Below are 18,471 nucleotides of genomic sequence, written 5' to 3'. Positions count from 1 at the left end.
TATGCCTGCAGTAGGCCCAGGACATCCTGAGGCCTGCAAATGAGACAAGCGAGGCCTTTTTCTCAAATGTAAGTGCCGCTGAGCGCCCAAAGATCATGGCTCCAGGACCTGTCCCTCAACACTCAACAATCACGGGGTCTGTGAGAGTCCTTTGACTGGTCACAGATTTCCAGATAGGACGAGGGTACAAGGTGAAAGTGTCCCCCCCCCCCGGCCTTCCCTGATTCTTCTGGTAGATTTCCATGGACAGCTAGAAGAATCCAGTGTCATATGTGCCACATGCAGTCAGAGGCCTGAGATACCTACAGCTACAGCTATCTTTCTTGTCTCTTCCTCTGGCGCTAGGCCTTCACCAAGGGTAGATCATAGAATTGTACAGCACAGAATGAGGCAGAAAGAAAAATCCAGTTATTTCCACTCGTCTGCTCTTTCCCCATATCCATGCATTTTTTTCTCATTTACCCAATTCCCTTTGAATGCTACTGTTGAAAACAAGCCATCTAAATGACCCACGACACGTGTTGGGTCATTAACATGATGGATATTCACATGGGGAGAGTATAAAGATATTGCTATTGTGAACTTGCAGAAGGCATTTGATAAAGTTCCACGCATGAGATTATCAGCAAAAATAAAAGCGCACGAATTTGGAGGTAACCTGGAGATATGAGTTGGTAATTTATTGTTGGCAGGTAGGAGATAGAGAATGGGGATATAAGGAACATTCTCTGACTGGCGGGGTGTGGCAAGTGATGTTCCCCAGGGATCTGTATGGGGCATCTGTCTGGGCGGCACAGTAGCGCAGTGGTTAGCACTGCAGCCTCACAGCTCCAGTGACCCGGGTTCGATTCTGGGTACTGCTTGTTGTGGAGTTTGCAAGTTCTCCCTGTGACTCTTTGGGTTTTCGCTAGGTGCTCCAGTTTCCTCCCACAGCCAAAGACTTGCAGGTTGATAGGTAAATTGGCCATTATAAATTGCCCCCAGTATAGGTAGGTGGTAGGGGAATTGTGAGGATGTGGTAGGAATATGGGATTAATATCAGATTAGTATAAATGGGTGGTTGATGGTCGGCACGGACTCGAAGGGCCTGTTTCAGTGCTGTATCTCTAAAAAAAATAAATAAAATCAGCTTTTCGCCATATATATCAGTGAGTTGGATGAAGGAATAGAAAGTTTTATACACAAGTTTGCAGATGACATCAAGTTAGGAGGCATGGTAAGTTATATAAATGTCTGTAGGAAATTGCAAAGGGACACAGTTTAATATGCTTTCCGATATTGAGCGGAACAACTCCCTATTTTCCTCTCCTATCCATTGGAGTTACATTAGGAAGGCAGTGTAACTCCAGAGGAATACCTGCCCCACATAAACTGTAGAATCTGAGAATTCTTGCATATACTTCTATGTATGTTTAAACCTCTACTAACCTCTTATGTTTCTCTTTGTATGGAATAGTTATATTACAATATGAAAGGCACAATTCAGCATAGCGGCGCCTCATCAGACTCCTTTTCTATCCTGAGTGGCGTGAAAAAGGGCTGTGTTCTCGCACCTACACTGTTTGGGATCTTCTTCTCCCTGCTGCTCTCACATGCGTTCAAGTCTTCACAAGAAGGAATTTTCCTCCACACAAGACCAGATGGCAGGTTGTTCAACCTTGCCCGTCTAAGAGCGAAGACCAAAGTACAGAAAGTCCTCATCAGGGAACTCCTCTTTGCTGACGATGCTGCATTAACATCTCACACAGAAGAGTGTCTGCAGAGACTCACCGACAGGATTGTGGCTGCCTGCACCGAATTTGGCCTAACCATCAGCCTCAAGAAAACGAACATCATGGGACAGGACGTCAGAAATGCCCCATCCATAAATATCGGCGACCACAATCTGGAAGTGGTTCAAGAGTTCACCTACCTAGGCTCAACTATCACCAGTAACCTGGCTCTCGAATTCAACATGGCGCACTGACACAGAACACAAAAGTCCAGGTGTATCAAGCCTGTGTCCTCAGTACCTTGCTCTACGGCAGCGAGGCCTGGACAACGTACGTCAGCCAAGAGCGACGTCTCAATTCATTCCATCTTCACTGCCTCCGGAGAATCCTTGGCATCAGGTGGCAGGACCGTATCTCCAACACAGAAGTCCTCGAGGCGGCCAACATCCCCAGCATATACACCCTGAGCCAGCGGCGCCTGAGATGGCTTGGCCATGTGAGCCACATGGAAGATAGCAGGATCCCCAAGGACACATTGTACAGCGAGCTCGTCGCTGGTATTAGACCCACCGGCCGTCCATGTCTCCGCTTTAAAGACATCTGCAAGCGCGACATGAAGTCCTGTAACATTGATCACAAGTCGTGGGAGTCAGTTGCCAGCGATCGCCAGAGCTGGCGGGCAACAATAAAGGCGGGGCTAAAGCGTGGCGAGTCGAAGAGACTTAGCAGTTAGCAGGAAAAAAGACAGAAGCGCAAGGAGAGCCAACTGTGTAATAGCCCCGACAACCAATTTTATCTGCAGCACCTGTGGAAGAGTCTGTCACTCTAGAATTGGCCTTTATAGCCACTCCAGGCGCTGCTTCACAAACCACTGACCACCTTCAGGTGCTTACCCATTGTCTCTCGAGACAAGGAGGCCAAAGATAACAGAAGAGAGATAACATTAATCCCATCTTCCTACCACATCCCCACCTTCCCTCAATTCCCCTATCACCTACCTATACTAGGGGCAATTTATAATGGCCAATTTACCTATCAACCTGCAAGTCTTTGGCTGTGGGAGGAAACCGGAGCACCCGGCGAAAACCCACGCGGTCACAGGGAGAACTTGCAAACTCCGCACGGCAAAGCGGCACATCTTTGACAGCGACTTTTGGATTTCTTCATTTAAACACAAAACTGCCCTCCCCTGAATTTGCTGTGGCATTTGCATTTAAGTAACAGGGAGTGCTGCTAACCTCGCCATTATTTTGACAGCAATTTTGGGCTATTGTTTGCACTAAGGAGCCATGGTGAGTATTCAATTGTGGCCTGGTGTGAGGCTATTAAGAGCAGGCCTGTGTGTTTTGTTTTTCCAATTTAAATCAGCAGCTGAACTTTTTCCACTGGCTGAAGTACAATGTTTGGAAATTTGTCAATTGTGACCCAAACGTGACATTTCCTTTATGGATATTTGGGGATGGTGGGGGAGTTAGATTTCCTCTGCGTTCTGTGTATAAAGGCATTGTTTATAAAGAACAGATTTATGCTTTCATTACACATGGCATACAAAGGAAATGTTCTCTGATATGATTCTCAGTAAAGCACTGATAATTTAAATATGGTCGGGGAGTTCCGTACCATGATGATTTGTGTGCAGTCTTAAAGATGGAAGAGGCACCTTTGAGAATAGCACGAGAGACACCCGCCTACAATTAATTTTATTTTACCATTTGAGAGATTTGGACAATATTCATAACAGTGCAGGGAAGTGGGAAATATTAGCAACTGTGCAAATAAGACTGACAGTCGTAAGTGATAGTTTCTGGGGTATTTTTTGTTCAATAAGAATTGGATTCTTACTAGCCCGTGTGCTTTTATTTATTTAAAAGCTCTAGTTCTGCTCATCTCCCACCCATGTGAAAATGGCATCAGAGGCAGTGGTTACCTCGAATACTTCCTTGGACATCTCTTAAGTTTACCCTCCAGTACTCCAGTAAATCTCTGCTTTATTTAAACCCGTCAGCATGTCAATTACTGCCTGCTGCATTTCCCCTGGGAGGGACATTTACAAACATCACTTTGTTGTACGCAGGAACCTAAACACACCTCGAAGCATCGCAAGCACGAAAACCATTCAATTTAATGCTCAAGTACGCTAAAGATTTATCTGTTGCCTTGCACGGCATCTCTAGCCACTATACCTGGAATAAAAAGGGAGATTTGTGCACATGTATTTTGTACATAGAATGCTATAACAAAGGAGCAACACTGATTCTTTGAAATACTTGATATACCTGTGATATTAATGTGCAAACATATAGGCAGAAAGATCAAGTGTGCCATCCATTATTTTAATGTTTTCTGTCTTAAACATACAGGAGGCTGACAATCCTGTAAGTTGCAGTACAACAGCCTGACACTGTGACAACGCTCACGAATCCAATCACTTGCTGAAGTTTCAGGTTATGATACTAATTTAGTGGCACAGTTGGTAGCAATTTTGCCTCTAAATCAGAAGATTGTGAGTTCAAGCCCTGCTCTAGATAGTAGAGCACAGAATCTAGGCTGACACTCTCAGTGCAGTACTGAGGGAGTGCTGCACTGTTGGAGGTTCCGTCTTGCGGCTGCAGCATTAAACCAAGGCCGAATCTGCCCTCTCGTAAAAGATCCATAGCACTATTCAAAGAAGAGCGGAGGCGATTTCCCCCACCTCAGTGTTCTGGCCAATATTTCTCTCTCAACCAACGTCAACAAACAAAAGTTATGGGACGTTGATTGTGGGAGTTTGCTGTGTGTAAATTGGCTGCTGTGTTTCCTACATTACAACAGTGATTTCACTTCACTTAAGTATTTAATTAGCTGCAGAGCATTTTAGACAGCCTGAGGTTGTGAAAGGCGCTATATAAATGCAAGTCTTTCAATGAATTCAAGTCTTTCATTCTCCTTATGGCTGAGTTGTGAGTGCACTGTCCATCTAGAATTGAGTATGTCATGCCAAGATGATGTCTGGTTTATTGTGTTTTGTGCTGATTTAATTGACCACAGGCAGGGCCACTACAATTGGCCTCAATGCTCAATGGGCTAGAGTGGCAAGGAATTGGAGAGAGAGACACAGAGTTAACTTTTCAGGTCAGTGACCTTTCATCAGAACACTTCCATCACTGACTTGAAACATTAACTCCGTTTCTCTCTGCACAGATGCTGCAAGACCTGCTGAGTGTTTCCAGCATTTTCTGTTTTTATTTCAGATTTCCAGTATCCACTGTATTTTGCTTTTGAGAACAAGAAGTTCTCCAGGTTTCTGTGCACTATTTGATGACTTCTCCTGGAAAGTGTGTATACGTATGTTTGTATGTGTGTTGTGCTGGGGGGGAGGGATGCGGTGGGGGGAGGAGGGGGTTGCAAGTTGGGGAGAGAGAAGGAGCTCAACCACAGCTGTCATACCCTCTACAATTGCCATTGCTTATTCTCAAGCCTCACCAATGAAAGAAAAGCCATTTGATGCAATATTGAGGACCTGCTCAGACACTGTGCCTTAGCAGCAATCCAGGGCGAGAAGATTAAAAGTGCACATCATTGGGGTAAGGTGGCAAAGGAAATTGGAATCAGGTACACAACTTTGAAATAACAAGAAATAAGGCAAGGAATATCATTAAGTATATCATTGCTATCTTTATCCGTGAGAGAATTTAAACTGGTATTCATTATAGTATCATGATTTTCTTTATGTGCCACTAACTCTTAATTGCAGAGGTTATCTTTCTTTTGTTGATTCTCCAGTGGATGCAGTTCAATTAGATTATTAGATAAATACTTGGAGGATACATGTCTCTGTGTTATTGAATGCTGATATATAACATTTGGTCAAGTTGCCAGTAAGTATCTCATTCAATGGAGCCCCAATGTGCTTTGGCTTGTTGAGTGGTTCCTAAAATTATACCTTCCCACAATCCGTCTAGGTGCAGATCAAATGAAATGCACTCAACGTGATCGGAATCTCATCACAGCTTTTCTATACTTCTGTGTCAGATCATTTTAATAGGGTTAACGTTTCGGGTCAATGACCCTTCTTCGGAACCAGTTCCGAAGAAGGGTCACTGACCCGAAACGTTAACTCTGCTTCTCTTTCCACAGATGCTGCCAGACCTGCTGAGTGATTCCAGCATTTCTTGTTTTTGTTTCAGATTTCCAGCATCCGCAGTATTTTGCTTTCATTTTAATAGGTCCTTGGCACAGGCCCACCCCTTTGACAGGACATTGCATCTGAAAGCCAGGGAACAAAGTTAACTACATCTGCAGAATGGCCTGCACCAGTGCGATAATGGGTGCTAGCTTCGGTGGGGGGGGTGGCGGGGTGAGGGGGGAGAGTCGTCTGGTTGCTCCCCACCAGCAACCTGAAGCCTGATAACTTTCTGATTTCCCAGTGAAAAGAGGACACTTACCTTTTTGATCCTCCATGTATTCTTTACTTCTTTGTCTTACATCCCAAGAGCTAGGAAAATGAAGTGGGCTGTATTGTGACATCAATTCAACCTTGTTTCCGTAAGATTTCATTGTTTGTGCCTCTTATTTATTCTGCGCTCTAAAGGCAATCTCCAGAAGCACAAGGACAATGCAAAGAATGCTTTGATCCACCAACACAGGCCTCTGTGCATTTTCCCCTGGTTTGCATTTGCAAAAGGAACATTCGCTAAGCACAAAACCGATTTAAAAAAATTTCAAGGTGACATAGGCAGTAGCATGGCAGATGGAGTTCAATGCAGAGAAGTGTGAAGTGATGCACTTAGGGAAGACTACTATGCTGTTACGATTCTGTTAGGGACCATTGATTTTTAAAAAGAGTACGTCAAATTTCCAGTTATTACTGAAAGAATTACGCCACATGATTTCACGTTTTAAACAGAAAACTTTACTGTGTAAGAGTTAAACAAAGCAAAACACTACTGACTTAAAACTACAAATTGGAAACATTTACATTTTAAACTTAAAATCTTAACAGAACTTGAAGACGTATACTTCAAACTCTAAATCTCAACAGAACACTCCTATTTGACTTGTTACTTCCATCCAAAAATTTTCCCTGTACATTACCGTTGTTGTTTATTGCAAGGGGAATGGAATATAGAAGTAGTGATGTTTTGCTACAGTTGTACAGGGCATTAGTGAGACCACATCTAGAGTATTGTGTACAGGTTTGGTCTCCTTACCTAAGAAAGGATATAATTGCATTGGAAGCAGTTCAGAGACGGATCACTCGACTGATTCCTGGGATGCGAGGGTTAGCTTATGAAGAAAGGTTGGGCAGGTTGAGTCTGTTTCTTTGGAGTATAGAAAGATGAGAGGCTATCTTATTGAAACATACAAGATCCTGAGGGAACTTGACAGGGTGGATGTTGAAAGGATATTTCCCTTTGTGGGAGAGACTAAAACTAGAGGGCACTGTTTAAAAATAAGGGGTCTCCCATTTAAGACAGAGATGAGAAATTTTTTCTGTCTGAAGGTCATGAGTCTGTGGAACTCTCTTCCCTAGAGAGCGGTGGAGGTAGGGTCATTGAATGATTTTAAGGCAGAGGTAGATAGGTTCTTGACAAACAAGGGAGTCAAAGGGCATTGGGATTAGGCAGGAAAGTGGAGTTGAGTCCACAAACAGATCATCCATGATTTTATAGAATGGTGGAGCAGGTTCAAGGGGCCGAATGGCCTGTTCCTGCTCCTAGCCCAGCAGTGGCCACTGCTCATGGTGGCGCTGCCAGTACTACTAAACTGCCTGCCCTGTGATTGGTCGGCAGCTCTTGGGGGTGGGATCCCCGTCCCTATTAAGTGTTTAAAGGGACGGGGATCCTGCCTCCTTAAACTTTGACCCAAAAGGACAGGAGGATTGCTCTGGAGATCTGAAAAAAGGCAGAGGGGGGATTCCCCCTGCTGCTGGGACCTCTGCCTGCTGCACAAAATCCAGCCCTCTGTCTCTGTAAGCACTCATGTAAAGATTTTTGAATTTTAAATCTTCTCTTTGTTCTTGGAAATCATATGAATAATTTAAACCCCTGATGATGGCAGCTGCAGATGTACCATCTCCATCAACAAGTTATGAGGGGTTCCCATTGTGTAGGGTCTTTACACTTCCCAATATGACCTTACTAAATAAACATGGGCTACCCTTTGATTTGTAACTATCCTAGATTTGTTTGCCAGCTTCACAAACCAAGTGTTTTCATTTGTCTTGCATTTAAAAAATTAAATTCCCAAATTAAAAGTTATCTCTAGAAAATTAATACAAACCATGAACCAGGTGATCAAAACAATGGAAAGACAATATACTATAAATGACAGAATTTAGAATAGTGTAGTTAAACAGAAAGACCTTGGTGTCCATATACACAAATCCTTAAAGGTGGCAGGGCAAGTTGATAAGGTGTTAAAAAAAATCATACATTTACTTGAGTTTATAAATAGGAGCGTAGAATATAAAAGCAAAGAGATTATGTTGGAGGCTTATAAATCACTGGTGAGATCTCAGCTGGTGTATTGTTGACAATTCTGGGCACCACATTTCAGGAAAGATGTAAAGGCCTTAAAAAGGGTGCAGAGGAGGCTTACCAGGTTGTTCGTGGAGTTGAGGGACATTAGTTATGAGGAGAGGTTGAAAATGTTAGGACTGTTTTTCTTGGAACAGAGAAGATTAAGAGGTAACCTAACAGAGATTTTCAACATGATGAGAGGTTTTGATAGAATAGATAGAGAAAAACTTATCTCTCTGGTGAGTATGTTAATAACCAGAGGCCGTAGATTCAAAGTTATTGGCAAAAGATCTAGAGGGGAGATGAGGAGAACATTTTTCACACAGAGCTGTTAGTATCTGGAATGCTCTACTTGAAAAGGTGGAAGCTGACTCCATAAATAATTTTAAAAGGGAGTTGGACAGGAACATGAGGATGATGAACTTACACAGTTATGGACAAACAGTGGGGACGTGGGACTAAGCATGACTGTTCTTTCAAAGAGCCAGCACAGGCAGCATGGGCTGAATAGCCTCCCTCGGTACTATAAAATTCTATGATTCTAAGATAATTTTTTTTTGTTGGCTCCTGGAATATGGGCATCGCTGGCTAGGCCAGCATTTATTGCCCATCCCTAATTGCCCTTGAGAAGGTGGTGGTGAGCTGCCTTCTTGAACCGCTGCAGTCCTTGGGGTGTAGGTACGCCAACAGTGCTGTGAGGAAGGGAGTTCCAGGATATTGATCCAGCGACAGTGAAGGAATGGTGATATGGTTCCAAGTCAGGATGGTGTGGGGCTTGGACGGAAACTTGCAGGTGGTGGTGTTCCCATGCATTTGCTGCCCTTGTCCTTCTAGGTGTTAGAGGTCACGATTTGGAAGTTGCTGTCGAAGAAGCCTTGGTGAGTTGCTGCAGTGCATCTTGTAGATGGTACACACTGCTCCCACTGTGCATCGGTGGTAAAGGAAGTGAATGTTGAAGGTGGTGGATGGGCTGCTTTGTCCTGGATGGTGTTGAGCTTCTTGAATGTTGTTTGAGCTGGACTCATCCTTACAGATCTCTTGTAGATGGTGGATAAGCACTGGGAAGACAGGAGGTGAGTTACATGTCGCAGAATTCCCAGCACCTGACCTGCTCTTGTAACCAGAGTATTTACGTGGCTGGTCCAGTTTAGTTTCTGGTCAATGGTAACCCCCAGAATGTTGATAGTGGGGGATTCAGTGATGGTAATGCCATTGAACATCAAGGGGAGATGGTTAGATTCTCTCCTGTTAGGGATGGTCATTGCCTGGCACTTGTGTGGTATGAATATTACTTGCCACTTAACCCAAGCCTGGCTGTTGTCCAGGTCTTACTGCATCTGACACTACCCAGAGGAACTCCTGCAGTGATGTCCTGGGACTGAGATGATTCACCTCCACCATGCACAACCATCTTCCTTTGCGCTAGGTATGACTCCAGCCAATGGAGAGTTTTCCCCATAATTCCCATTGACTCCAGTTTGCTAGGGCTCCTTGATGCCATACTCAGTCAAATGCTGCCTTGATGTCAAGGTCAGTCACTCTCACCTCACCTCTGGAGTTCAGCTGTTTTGTCAATGTTCGGACCAATCTCTGATGAGGTCAGGAACTGAGTGGCCCTGGCGCAATCCAAACCGACTGTCAGTGAGCAGGTTATTGCTGAGCATTGCCGCTTGATCGCACTGTCGATGACCCCTTCCATCACTTTGCTGAATATTGGGGTAGACTGATAAGGTGGCAATTGGCCGGGTTGGATTTGTCCTGCTTTTTGTGCTCAGGATATACCTGGGCAATTTTCCACATTGCCAGGTAGATGCCAGTGTTGTAGCTGTACTGGAACAGCTTGATTAGAGGTGCGGCTAGTTCTGGAGCACAAGTCTTCAGTACAATTGCCAGAATGTTTTCAGGGCCTTTGCGATATCCAGTGCCTTCAGCCGTTTCTTGATATCAGGTAGAGTGAATTGGATTGGTTGAAGACTGGCATCTGTGATGCTGGAGACCTCAGGAGGAGGCCGAGATGGATCATCCGCTCGGCACTTTTGGCTGAAGGTGGATGCAAATGCTTCAGCCTCGTCTTTTGCACTGATGTGCTGGGCTTCCCCCATCGTTGAAGATGGGGATACTTGTGTAGCCTCCTCCTCCTGTTAATTGTTTAATTGTCCACTGCCATTCACAACTGAATGTAGAAGGATTGCAGAGCTTAGATCTAATCTATTGGTTGTGGGATCACTTCGCCCTGTCTGTAAGGTATGATTCCATGAGTATGACTGTGTCAGGCTGTTGCTTGACTAGTCTGCGGGACAGCTCTCCCAATTTTGGCACAAGCCCCCAGATGTTAGTAAGAAGGACTTTGCAGGGTCGACAAGGCTGGGTCTGCCGTTATTGTTTCCAGTGCCTAGATTGATGCCGGGTGGTCTGTCCAGTTTCATTCCTTTTCTTAGACTTCATAGCGGTTTGATATAACTGAGTGTCTTGCTAGGCCATTTCAGAGGGCGTTTAAGAGTCAACCACATTGCTGTGGGTCTAGAGTCACATGTAGGTCAGACCAGATAACCCTAAGCCTAACCCTGCCCCTTTGTGAACCAGATGGGTTTTTACAACAATCAACAATGGTTCCATGGTCACCATTAGATTAGATTTTTTAATTCCAGATTTATTAATTGAATTCAAACTTCACCATCTGCCATGGTGGGATTCGAACCCATTTCCCCAGAGCATTAGCCTGGGCCTCTGGGTTACTAGTCCAGTAATGTTACCACTCGCCACTGCCTCCCCTGCAATATAATATCGATTAACATATTAATATTTTGGAAGAAAATTATTGGGATTCGACAAATGGAATAATAATCAGATTCTGGTAATGAAGCTGATTGACGTTTGTTGGATGGTCAGTCTTTCTGTGTCAATCAAAGAGGTATGGTTACGTAATTGCAAACATTGGTTTTCTTCTTTGTTGCTATGGCAACACTACAAGGAAGCAATTTGTTTATTGGTTCCTGCAGATGTTGCTATGGAAGTATAGCAAAAAAGTTAAGTACAATTTTCTAGTTTGACCCCATTTGGTGATTTTGGGTGGTACCGTGCACTTTGACACTGTCCTCCCATCTCAGAGATCCAGCCCAGACTGATGAGATGAAAGTCTCCTCTTTCTATTAGCTCAAAAGATCCTAAGGTAAAGAGAGCCTGGTCCTAGTGGAAACAGCACAAAGCTATCCATAATTAACCAAACTAGCAATCTCACACAATTTTGAGTATGGGTTATGGTACCACTGCTGGGCAGAGTCAAGGAAGCTTTTTTTCAGGAGCTTTTCTAGACCTGATCTGGGAGTGCTTGATGCTGAAAGTGGATTCCCAGCACTGCCAGCCTTCACCTGATAAAGCACCCCCTCCCACCTCCATCACCAATACTTTGAGCTGGAACTTCCTCCTCCAGGTTGGGACAGGGCCTAGGCCTACAGCTCCTGCCCTTCCATGATCAGGGATCATTAAATACTCGTAGCAGGTTCCTACAAGCCAGTGGGAGCCCGCAAGTTAATCCTGAGGGGAAAGTTGCTTGTGGTGCTGAAGCAGAACCACTGCCTCAACATCCTACTTGGTGGAAGCCACTATTAAAGGGCAAAGCAGTCCTAAGGATGTCAACAGTTGCCCCACTGAAGGCCAAGACCGAGACCTACTGTGGGCACGTCCTGGCAGCAAAATGGAGAGCGAGGAGGACGTGGCAAAGCCCCTTGCCTCCATTTGGAAACATTGGGCGTGTCTGCCACTACATCAGAACTACTGCCATGATTCATTGCCACCATAAACCACAGCACAGGTGGCTCAACAAGAAGAAGAAGATGATCTTGACCAAATAGAGTGATGCTACCAAAGTGGAGGAGCTTCTAGAAGATGTGTGGCTGCAGGAACAGGCAGCCTATACTTCATTGGCACAGGAGATGAAAAGAAAGATCTGCTCCATAATAATGGAAAATTGAAGTCTTTGCAGATTGACTCAATTCTTAAACACCTATTTATTCAGGTGATACGGGCATCAATGCAAAGGCCAGCATTTAGTGCCCATCCCTAATTTCCCTTGAGAAGGTGGTGGTGAGCCGCCTTCTTGAACCGCTGCAGTCTGTGTGGTTATGGTACTCCTAGAGTGCTAATTACATAAAGCGTTCCAGGATTTCTACCCAATGATGATGAAGGATCAGCGATATATTTCTAAACAGCCATGCTGTGTGACTTGGAGGGGAACTTCGAGGTGTTGGTGTTTCCGTGTGCCTGCTGCCCTTGTCCTTCTAGGTGGTAGAGGTCACGGGTTTAGGAGGTGCGGCCGAAGAAGCCTTGGTGAGTTCCTGCAGTGCATCTTGTAAATGGAACAAACTGGAGCTACATTATGCCGATGGTGGAGGGAGTGAATATTTAGAATGTGGGAAAATGTAAAGTTGTTCACTTTGACAGGAAGAATAAAAAAGCAGAGTATTACTTAAACAGAGAACGACTGCAAAATTCCAAGGTGCAGAGGGATCTAGGTGTTCTAGTGCATAAGTCACAATACGTTAGTATGCAGGTACAGCAAGAAATAAAGAAGGCTAATGGAATGCTATCCTTTATTGCGAGAGAAATTGGAAATAAAAGTAAGGATGTTATGTTTCAGTTATACAGGGCATTGGTGAGATCACATCTCGAATACTGTATGTAGTTTTGGTCTCCTTATTTAACAAAGGATGTAAATGTATTGGAGGTGGTGCACAGGAGGTTAACGAGATTGATACCTGGAATGAGCGGATTGTCTTATGAGAAAAGGTTGGAAAGACTGGACTTGATTTCACTGGAGTTTGAAGAGTGAGTGGAGACTTGATTGAAGTTTGTAAGATCCTGAACGGTCTTGACAAGGTTGATGTGGAAAGGATCTTACTTCTTATGAGTGAGTCCAGAACTAGGGGGCACTGTTTTAAAATTAGGGGTCACCCTTTTAGGACAGAGATGAGCAGAAATTTTTTCTCTCTGAGGGTTGTGCGACTTTGGAACTCTCTGCCTCAGAAGGTGGTGGAGGCGGAGTCATTGAATATTTTTAAGGTGGAGGTAGTTAGGTTCTTGTTAGGCAAGGGGATCAAGTATATCGGGGGTAGATGGGAGTGTGAAATTTGAGATCAGCCATGATCTTATTGAATGGCAGAGCAGGCTAGAGAGGCCAAATGGCCTACTTCTGCTCCTAATTCGTATGTTTAGATAAGATAATGGATGAGATGCCGATCAAGTGGGTTGCTTTATCCTGGATGGTGTCGAGCTTCTTGAGTGCTGTTGGAGCTGCACCCATCCAGGCAAGTGGAGAGTATTCCATCACACTCCTGACTTCACAGAATCACAGAATTGTTGCAGTGCAGAAGGAGGCCATTCTGAAAGAGCAATTCACTCAGTTCCATTCCCCGCTTTCTCCCCGTAACCCTGAACATTCTTCCTTTTCATATAACAGTCTGATCCCTTTTGAATGCTTCAATTGAACCTGCCTCCACCACACACTCAGGCAGTGCATGCTAGACCTTAACAAAACACACGCTGCGTGAAAAAGTTTTTCCTCGTGTCACTTTTGCTTCTCTTATCAAATACTTTAAATCTGTGCCCTCTCCTTCTCCATCCTTTCATAAGTGGGAACAGTTTTTCTCTATCTGCTCTGTCCAGACACTTCATGATTTTGAATACCTCTATCAAAGCAGCTCTCAGCCTTCTCTTCTCCAAGGAAAGCACTCCTAACTTCTCCAATCTATTTTCATACAGTTCCTCATCCCTGGAACCATTCTTGCGAATGTTTTCTGCACTCTCCCCAATGCCCTCACATCTTTCTTAAAGTGTAGTGCCCAGAACTGGATGCAGTACTCCAGCTGAGGCTGAACTAGTGTCTTATACAAGTTCAACATAACTTCCTTGCTCTTGTACTCTATGCCACTATTAACAATGTCCAGGATACTGTATGCTTTACTAACTGCTTCTCAACCTGTCCTGCCACCTTCAATGACTTATGCACAAATACACCCATGTTCTTCTGCTCCTGCACCCCCTTTAGAATTGTACCCTTTATTGTCTCTCCATGTTCTTCCTGCCAAAATGAATCACCTCACATTTCTCTGCATTGAACTTAATCTGCCACCTGTCTGCCCATTCCACAAACTTGTCTATGTCCTTTTAGAGTTCTATACTATCCTCCTCAGTTCACAATGCTTCCAAGTTTCGTATCATCTGCAAACTTTGAAATTGTGCCCTGCACACCAAGGTGTAGGTCATTAATATATATCAGGAAAAGCAAGGGTCCAAACACTGCCCTGGGGAACTCTACCACAACCTTCCTGCAGCCCGGAAAACATCCATTAACCACTACTCTCTATTTCCTGCCAGTCAGCCAATTCCGTATCCATGTTGCTACCATTCCTTTTATTCCATGAGCTGTAACCTTGCTCAGAAGTCTGTTGTGTGGCACTGTATCAAGTGCTTTTTGAAAGTCCATGTACACCACATCAACCCTCTCTGTTACCTCCTCAAAAAACTCCAGTAAGTTAGTTAAACATGAATCTTCCTTCAGAAATCCATGCTGGCTTTCTTTAATTAATCCACATTTGTCCAGGTGACCATTAATTTTGTCCTGAATTATTCTTTCTGGAAGTTTCCCCACCACTGAAGTTAAACTAATTGGCCTGTAGTTGCTGGGCTTATCTTTACACCCTTTTTTGAACAAGGGTGTAACATTTGCAATTCTCCAGTCCTCTGGTAGCACCCCCGAGTCTAAGATTGAAAAATTTTGGCCAGTGCCTCTGCGATTTCTACCCTCACTGCCCTCAGTTGGATGCATCTCATCTGGCCCTGGTACTTTATCCACTTTAAGTACAGATCGCCCATCTAATACATTCTTTTTATCGATTTTAAACACACATGTGTCAGAATTACCTCCTCTTTCACTATTGCTTGGTTGCATCTTCATCCTTGGTAAAGACAGATGCAAAGTATTTATTTAATACCACAGCTATGCCCTCTGTGCCTTTACGGTACCTAATCGGCCCACTCCTTCTTTTATCACCCTGTTACTATTTATATGTCTGTAGAAAACTTTGGGATCCCCTTTAACATTCACTGCCAGTCTCTTTTCGTGCTCTCTCTTTGCTTGTTTATTTGTTTTTTCACTTTCCTTCTGAAACTTCTATATTCAACCTGGTTCTCAATAGTATCTTTTACCTGGCATCTGTCTTCACTTGTGCCTTGTAGATGGTGAACCGGCTTTGTGGGGTCAGGTGGTGAGCCAACCTGCTGCAGAATACCTAACCTCTGACCTGTTCCTGTAGCCACAGCATTTCTTGGAGATGGAGAAGTTGGAGATGGTCATTACCTGGCACATATGAGGCTTGATTTTGTGTAGGAGATGGGATTCCTGACGCCAGGCTGAAAAGGCGGGGGGATCCCCACCTCTCCATTTTCGTGGCCCTCCCCCCAATCCCCGGAGCAATCCTCTGGTGTTTTTAAATGTAAGTTTCAGGAGGTGTCCCTTAAAGTCAATCAGAGAACCAGCATCTCAGCAGTATTGGCAGTGCCACCGGGGAGTGATGGCCACTGCCAGTACTGCAGATGTCTCGGACCCAGGCCCAATGGTGGAACCCCAAAGAAATAGGTGAGGCAGTATGTAAATTGAAGCTTCTGTGATTGTTAGAGGATGAATTTCTAATCATCATGGCCCAATATTTGTACATCTAATTCAGCCCTTCACCGAGACCCAGATTGACCAAACTGTGCTTTTATTTTGCAGTTCCTGCCATGATCACGTCATACCCAAATACCACCTTGGCAACTCAGGGCCAGAAGAAAGAGGTCAGCTGCACCGCACATGGAGAGAAACCCATCATTGTCCGCTGGGAGAAAGAAGACACCATAATTGACCCAGAGCGAATGTTCCGTTACATTGTGTCCACCAAGGAGATCGGTGATGAGGTGGTCTCCACATTACAGGTACTGACTATAGCATTTAAAAAGAAAGACTTGCTTCATTTTCTCACTTACAAGCATATAAACGTATGAAATAGATGGGCAGGCAAGTGTAAGCTTGCCTACACTATGATGGCCAGACCATCGTGACCAGACACTAAATTTCTCCTTATCTCCTGTCTGGCTCTTTTGCCAATCACCTTAAATTTGTGTCCTCTGGGTATCAACTCTTCTGCAGTGGAAACAGTAAATGTGTAGAAATGATCAAAACCCTTCAAAATTCCAAAAACCTCTATTAAACCTCCCCTAAACCTTCTCTATTCCAAGGAGAATAATCCCAGCTTCTCAAGTCAAGGTGAGCCCCAATCCAACAATATTTAATTGCCTTTGTCCAGAATCCTCATTAGAATCTGTAGACCTTCTATATTGTTGAGATAATGCATCAGTAAATTGTAACAAAGACATAGTGTGATTGCCTGCTGAGTGTACATTGTGCCTTAAACTGTTTCTTTCTTTTGGGCCTCCTTATCTCGAGAGACAATGGATACGCGCCTGGAGGTGGTCAGTGGTTTGTGAAGCAGCGCCTGGAGTGGCTATAAAGGCCAATTCTGGAGTGACAGGCTCTTCCACAGGTGCTGCAGAGAAATTTGTTTGTTGGGGCTGTTGCACAGTTGGCTCTCCCCTTGCGCCTCTGTCTTTTTTCCTGCCAACTACTAAGTCTCTTCGACTCGCCACAATTTAGCCCTGTCTTTATGGCTGCCCGCCAGCCATTAACTGTACATTATGCCTTTAAGAACCACAAGTGAAACTAGCCTGATCCAATCCTTCTAGAAAACTGCCTTGAGCAGTCTTAAATTGGTTGTAATTTAGCAGCACTCTTTGTATGGTCAGAGACACCAAGTGAAAGCTGAATAGAAATGTTCCACTCAAACAAAGGGAAAGGTCAGGGCTTTTTTCCCTGTAGTTATATTTGAAGCCAAGTGATTCATCTGTCTATCTAAATTGTATCTGTGTAAATGTAAGAATGTGTGATTGTAGAAAATAATGGTGATTGGTCTATGCCTGGGGAATTAGCATTTTCTGTGGCCACACAGTGTGTATTATGGACTCTTGGAGCCACTGCTAAAGTTTAAAAGCTTGTTCCGTTAATTTGTATCTATTGCAAGTTACTGATTTAGAATTTATCCACCAATGAGGAACAGCCCTTTCCAAACCATCAAGCCCACAAACCTTAAACTGGACAAACCACAAGATAAATGTAACTATAAAGACATTACGAGGGTCAGATGGCCAGGACTTGGGGGTTACAGTTTGGACAGATCAACATCATTGCCGCATTGGTTTATACTCCTGTTTCAGTATTATTCTTTTTTCCTGTCTCCGACTTCACATTATTGTTTTATTATGTTACCTTGTTGTCCCTGCTCTTGCTTCGACCTCACCCTCACTAGCAGCCCACTTGTTCTGACCATTGTTTTTCATCTTTAACTTTTAAATGATTTCAATGATTTGTTTCACCCTCTGCTGCAGCCTGATTATATCACTTTTCTTTCACCTTAACCCGCTACTTTGCTCTACAGCCTCTAACCTGTCATTATTCTGGAGCCAACTCCCTTAGTAATCATGAGCAATGTCAAGGGAGATTTAGTTACACTGCAGAATGCAGTGTACGCCGTGAGGTAAATGGCAATAAAGCTGGAAGTGATCCTATGAGGGCTCACATAGAAGGTTGAGCATTGCAAGGTTTTTATGGTGGAGCATTGGTGGGAAATGGACCACACTCTGCACATCAAACTCAATTACAGATGACTGGGAGTGCGAAATGGGGCTCTGATACAGTCAAAGGTTTCACATAACACCATGGCAGAATAATTGAGGCAAAAGCCACAGAGTCCAATACCATTCTAGATGGATGAGCTGGGGTAGGGTGGGCCAAATGACGTTCATTACCTGCATTCATTTTGTGATCAACTGTGAATGGTTTGCAAAGGCGTCCAAACCCCAGGAGTGTGCACTTCCCTGAATATGGCTGCAGTTGTGTTTTACTTTTGTAATACACAGCTATAAATTCCCCTCAGCCTTTCTCATTTGAATTTGCTGCTGCTGCCGATTACGTTTATCTTTATTAACCGCCCAAGTATGTCTGCCACATTTTACTAAGTTACAACAATGATCAAGGCAGGGAGTTGGGGCAGAATGAGAAAGCTGTCAAATTGGCTCTGAGAAAGAGAAGAAAGTACTTGCATTTATTTAGCACCTTTCACAACATCAGGAAATCACACACCTTTCACAATCAATTAAATACTTTCTAAGTG

General features: G+C 44.0%; 1 protein-coding gene across 5 annotated transcripts in view; it reads left to right on the top strand.

The window, feature by feature from the left end:
• Nucleotides 1–18,471, top strand: part of LOC137374264 (cell adhesion molecule DSCAM) — a 555,631-nt gene that overhangs the window by 391,732 nt on the left and 145,428 nt on the right. For all 5 annotated transcript variants that reach the window (XM_068040060.1, XM_068040056.1, XM_068040059.1 and 2 more), the window contains exon 11: nt 15,981–16,180. In XM_068040060.1, coding sequence (XP_067896161.1) covers nt 15,981–16,180 — 200 coding nt within the window. The remainder of the gene's footprint in view (nt 1–15,980; nt 16,181–18,471) is intronic.

Source organism: Heterodontus francisci, chromosome 10 (assembly GCF_036365525.1).
Source record: "Heterodontus francisci isolate sHetFra1 chromosome 10, sHetFra1.hap1, whole genome shotgun sequence".
Lineage (NCBI taxonomy): Eukaryota > Metazoa > Chordata > Chondrichthyes > Heterodontiformes > Heterodontidae > Heterodontus > Heterodontus francisci.
This window is presented reverse-complemented; position numbering and strand designations above follow the sequence as displayed.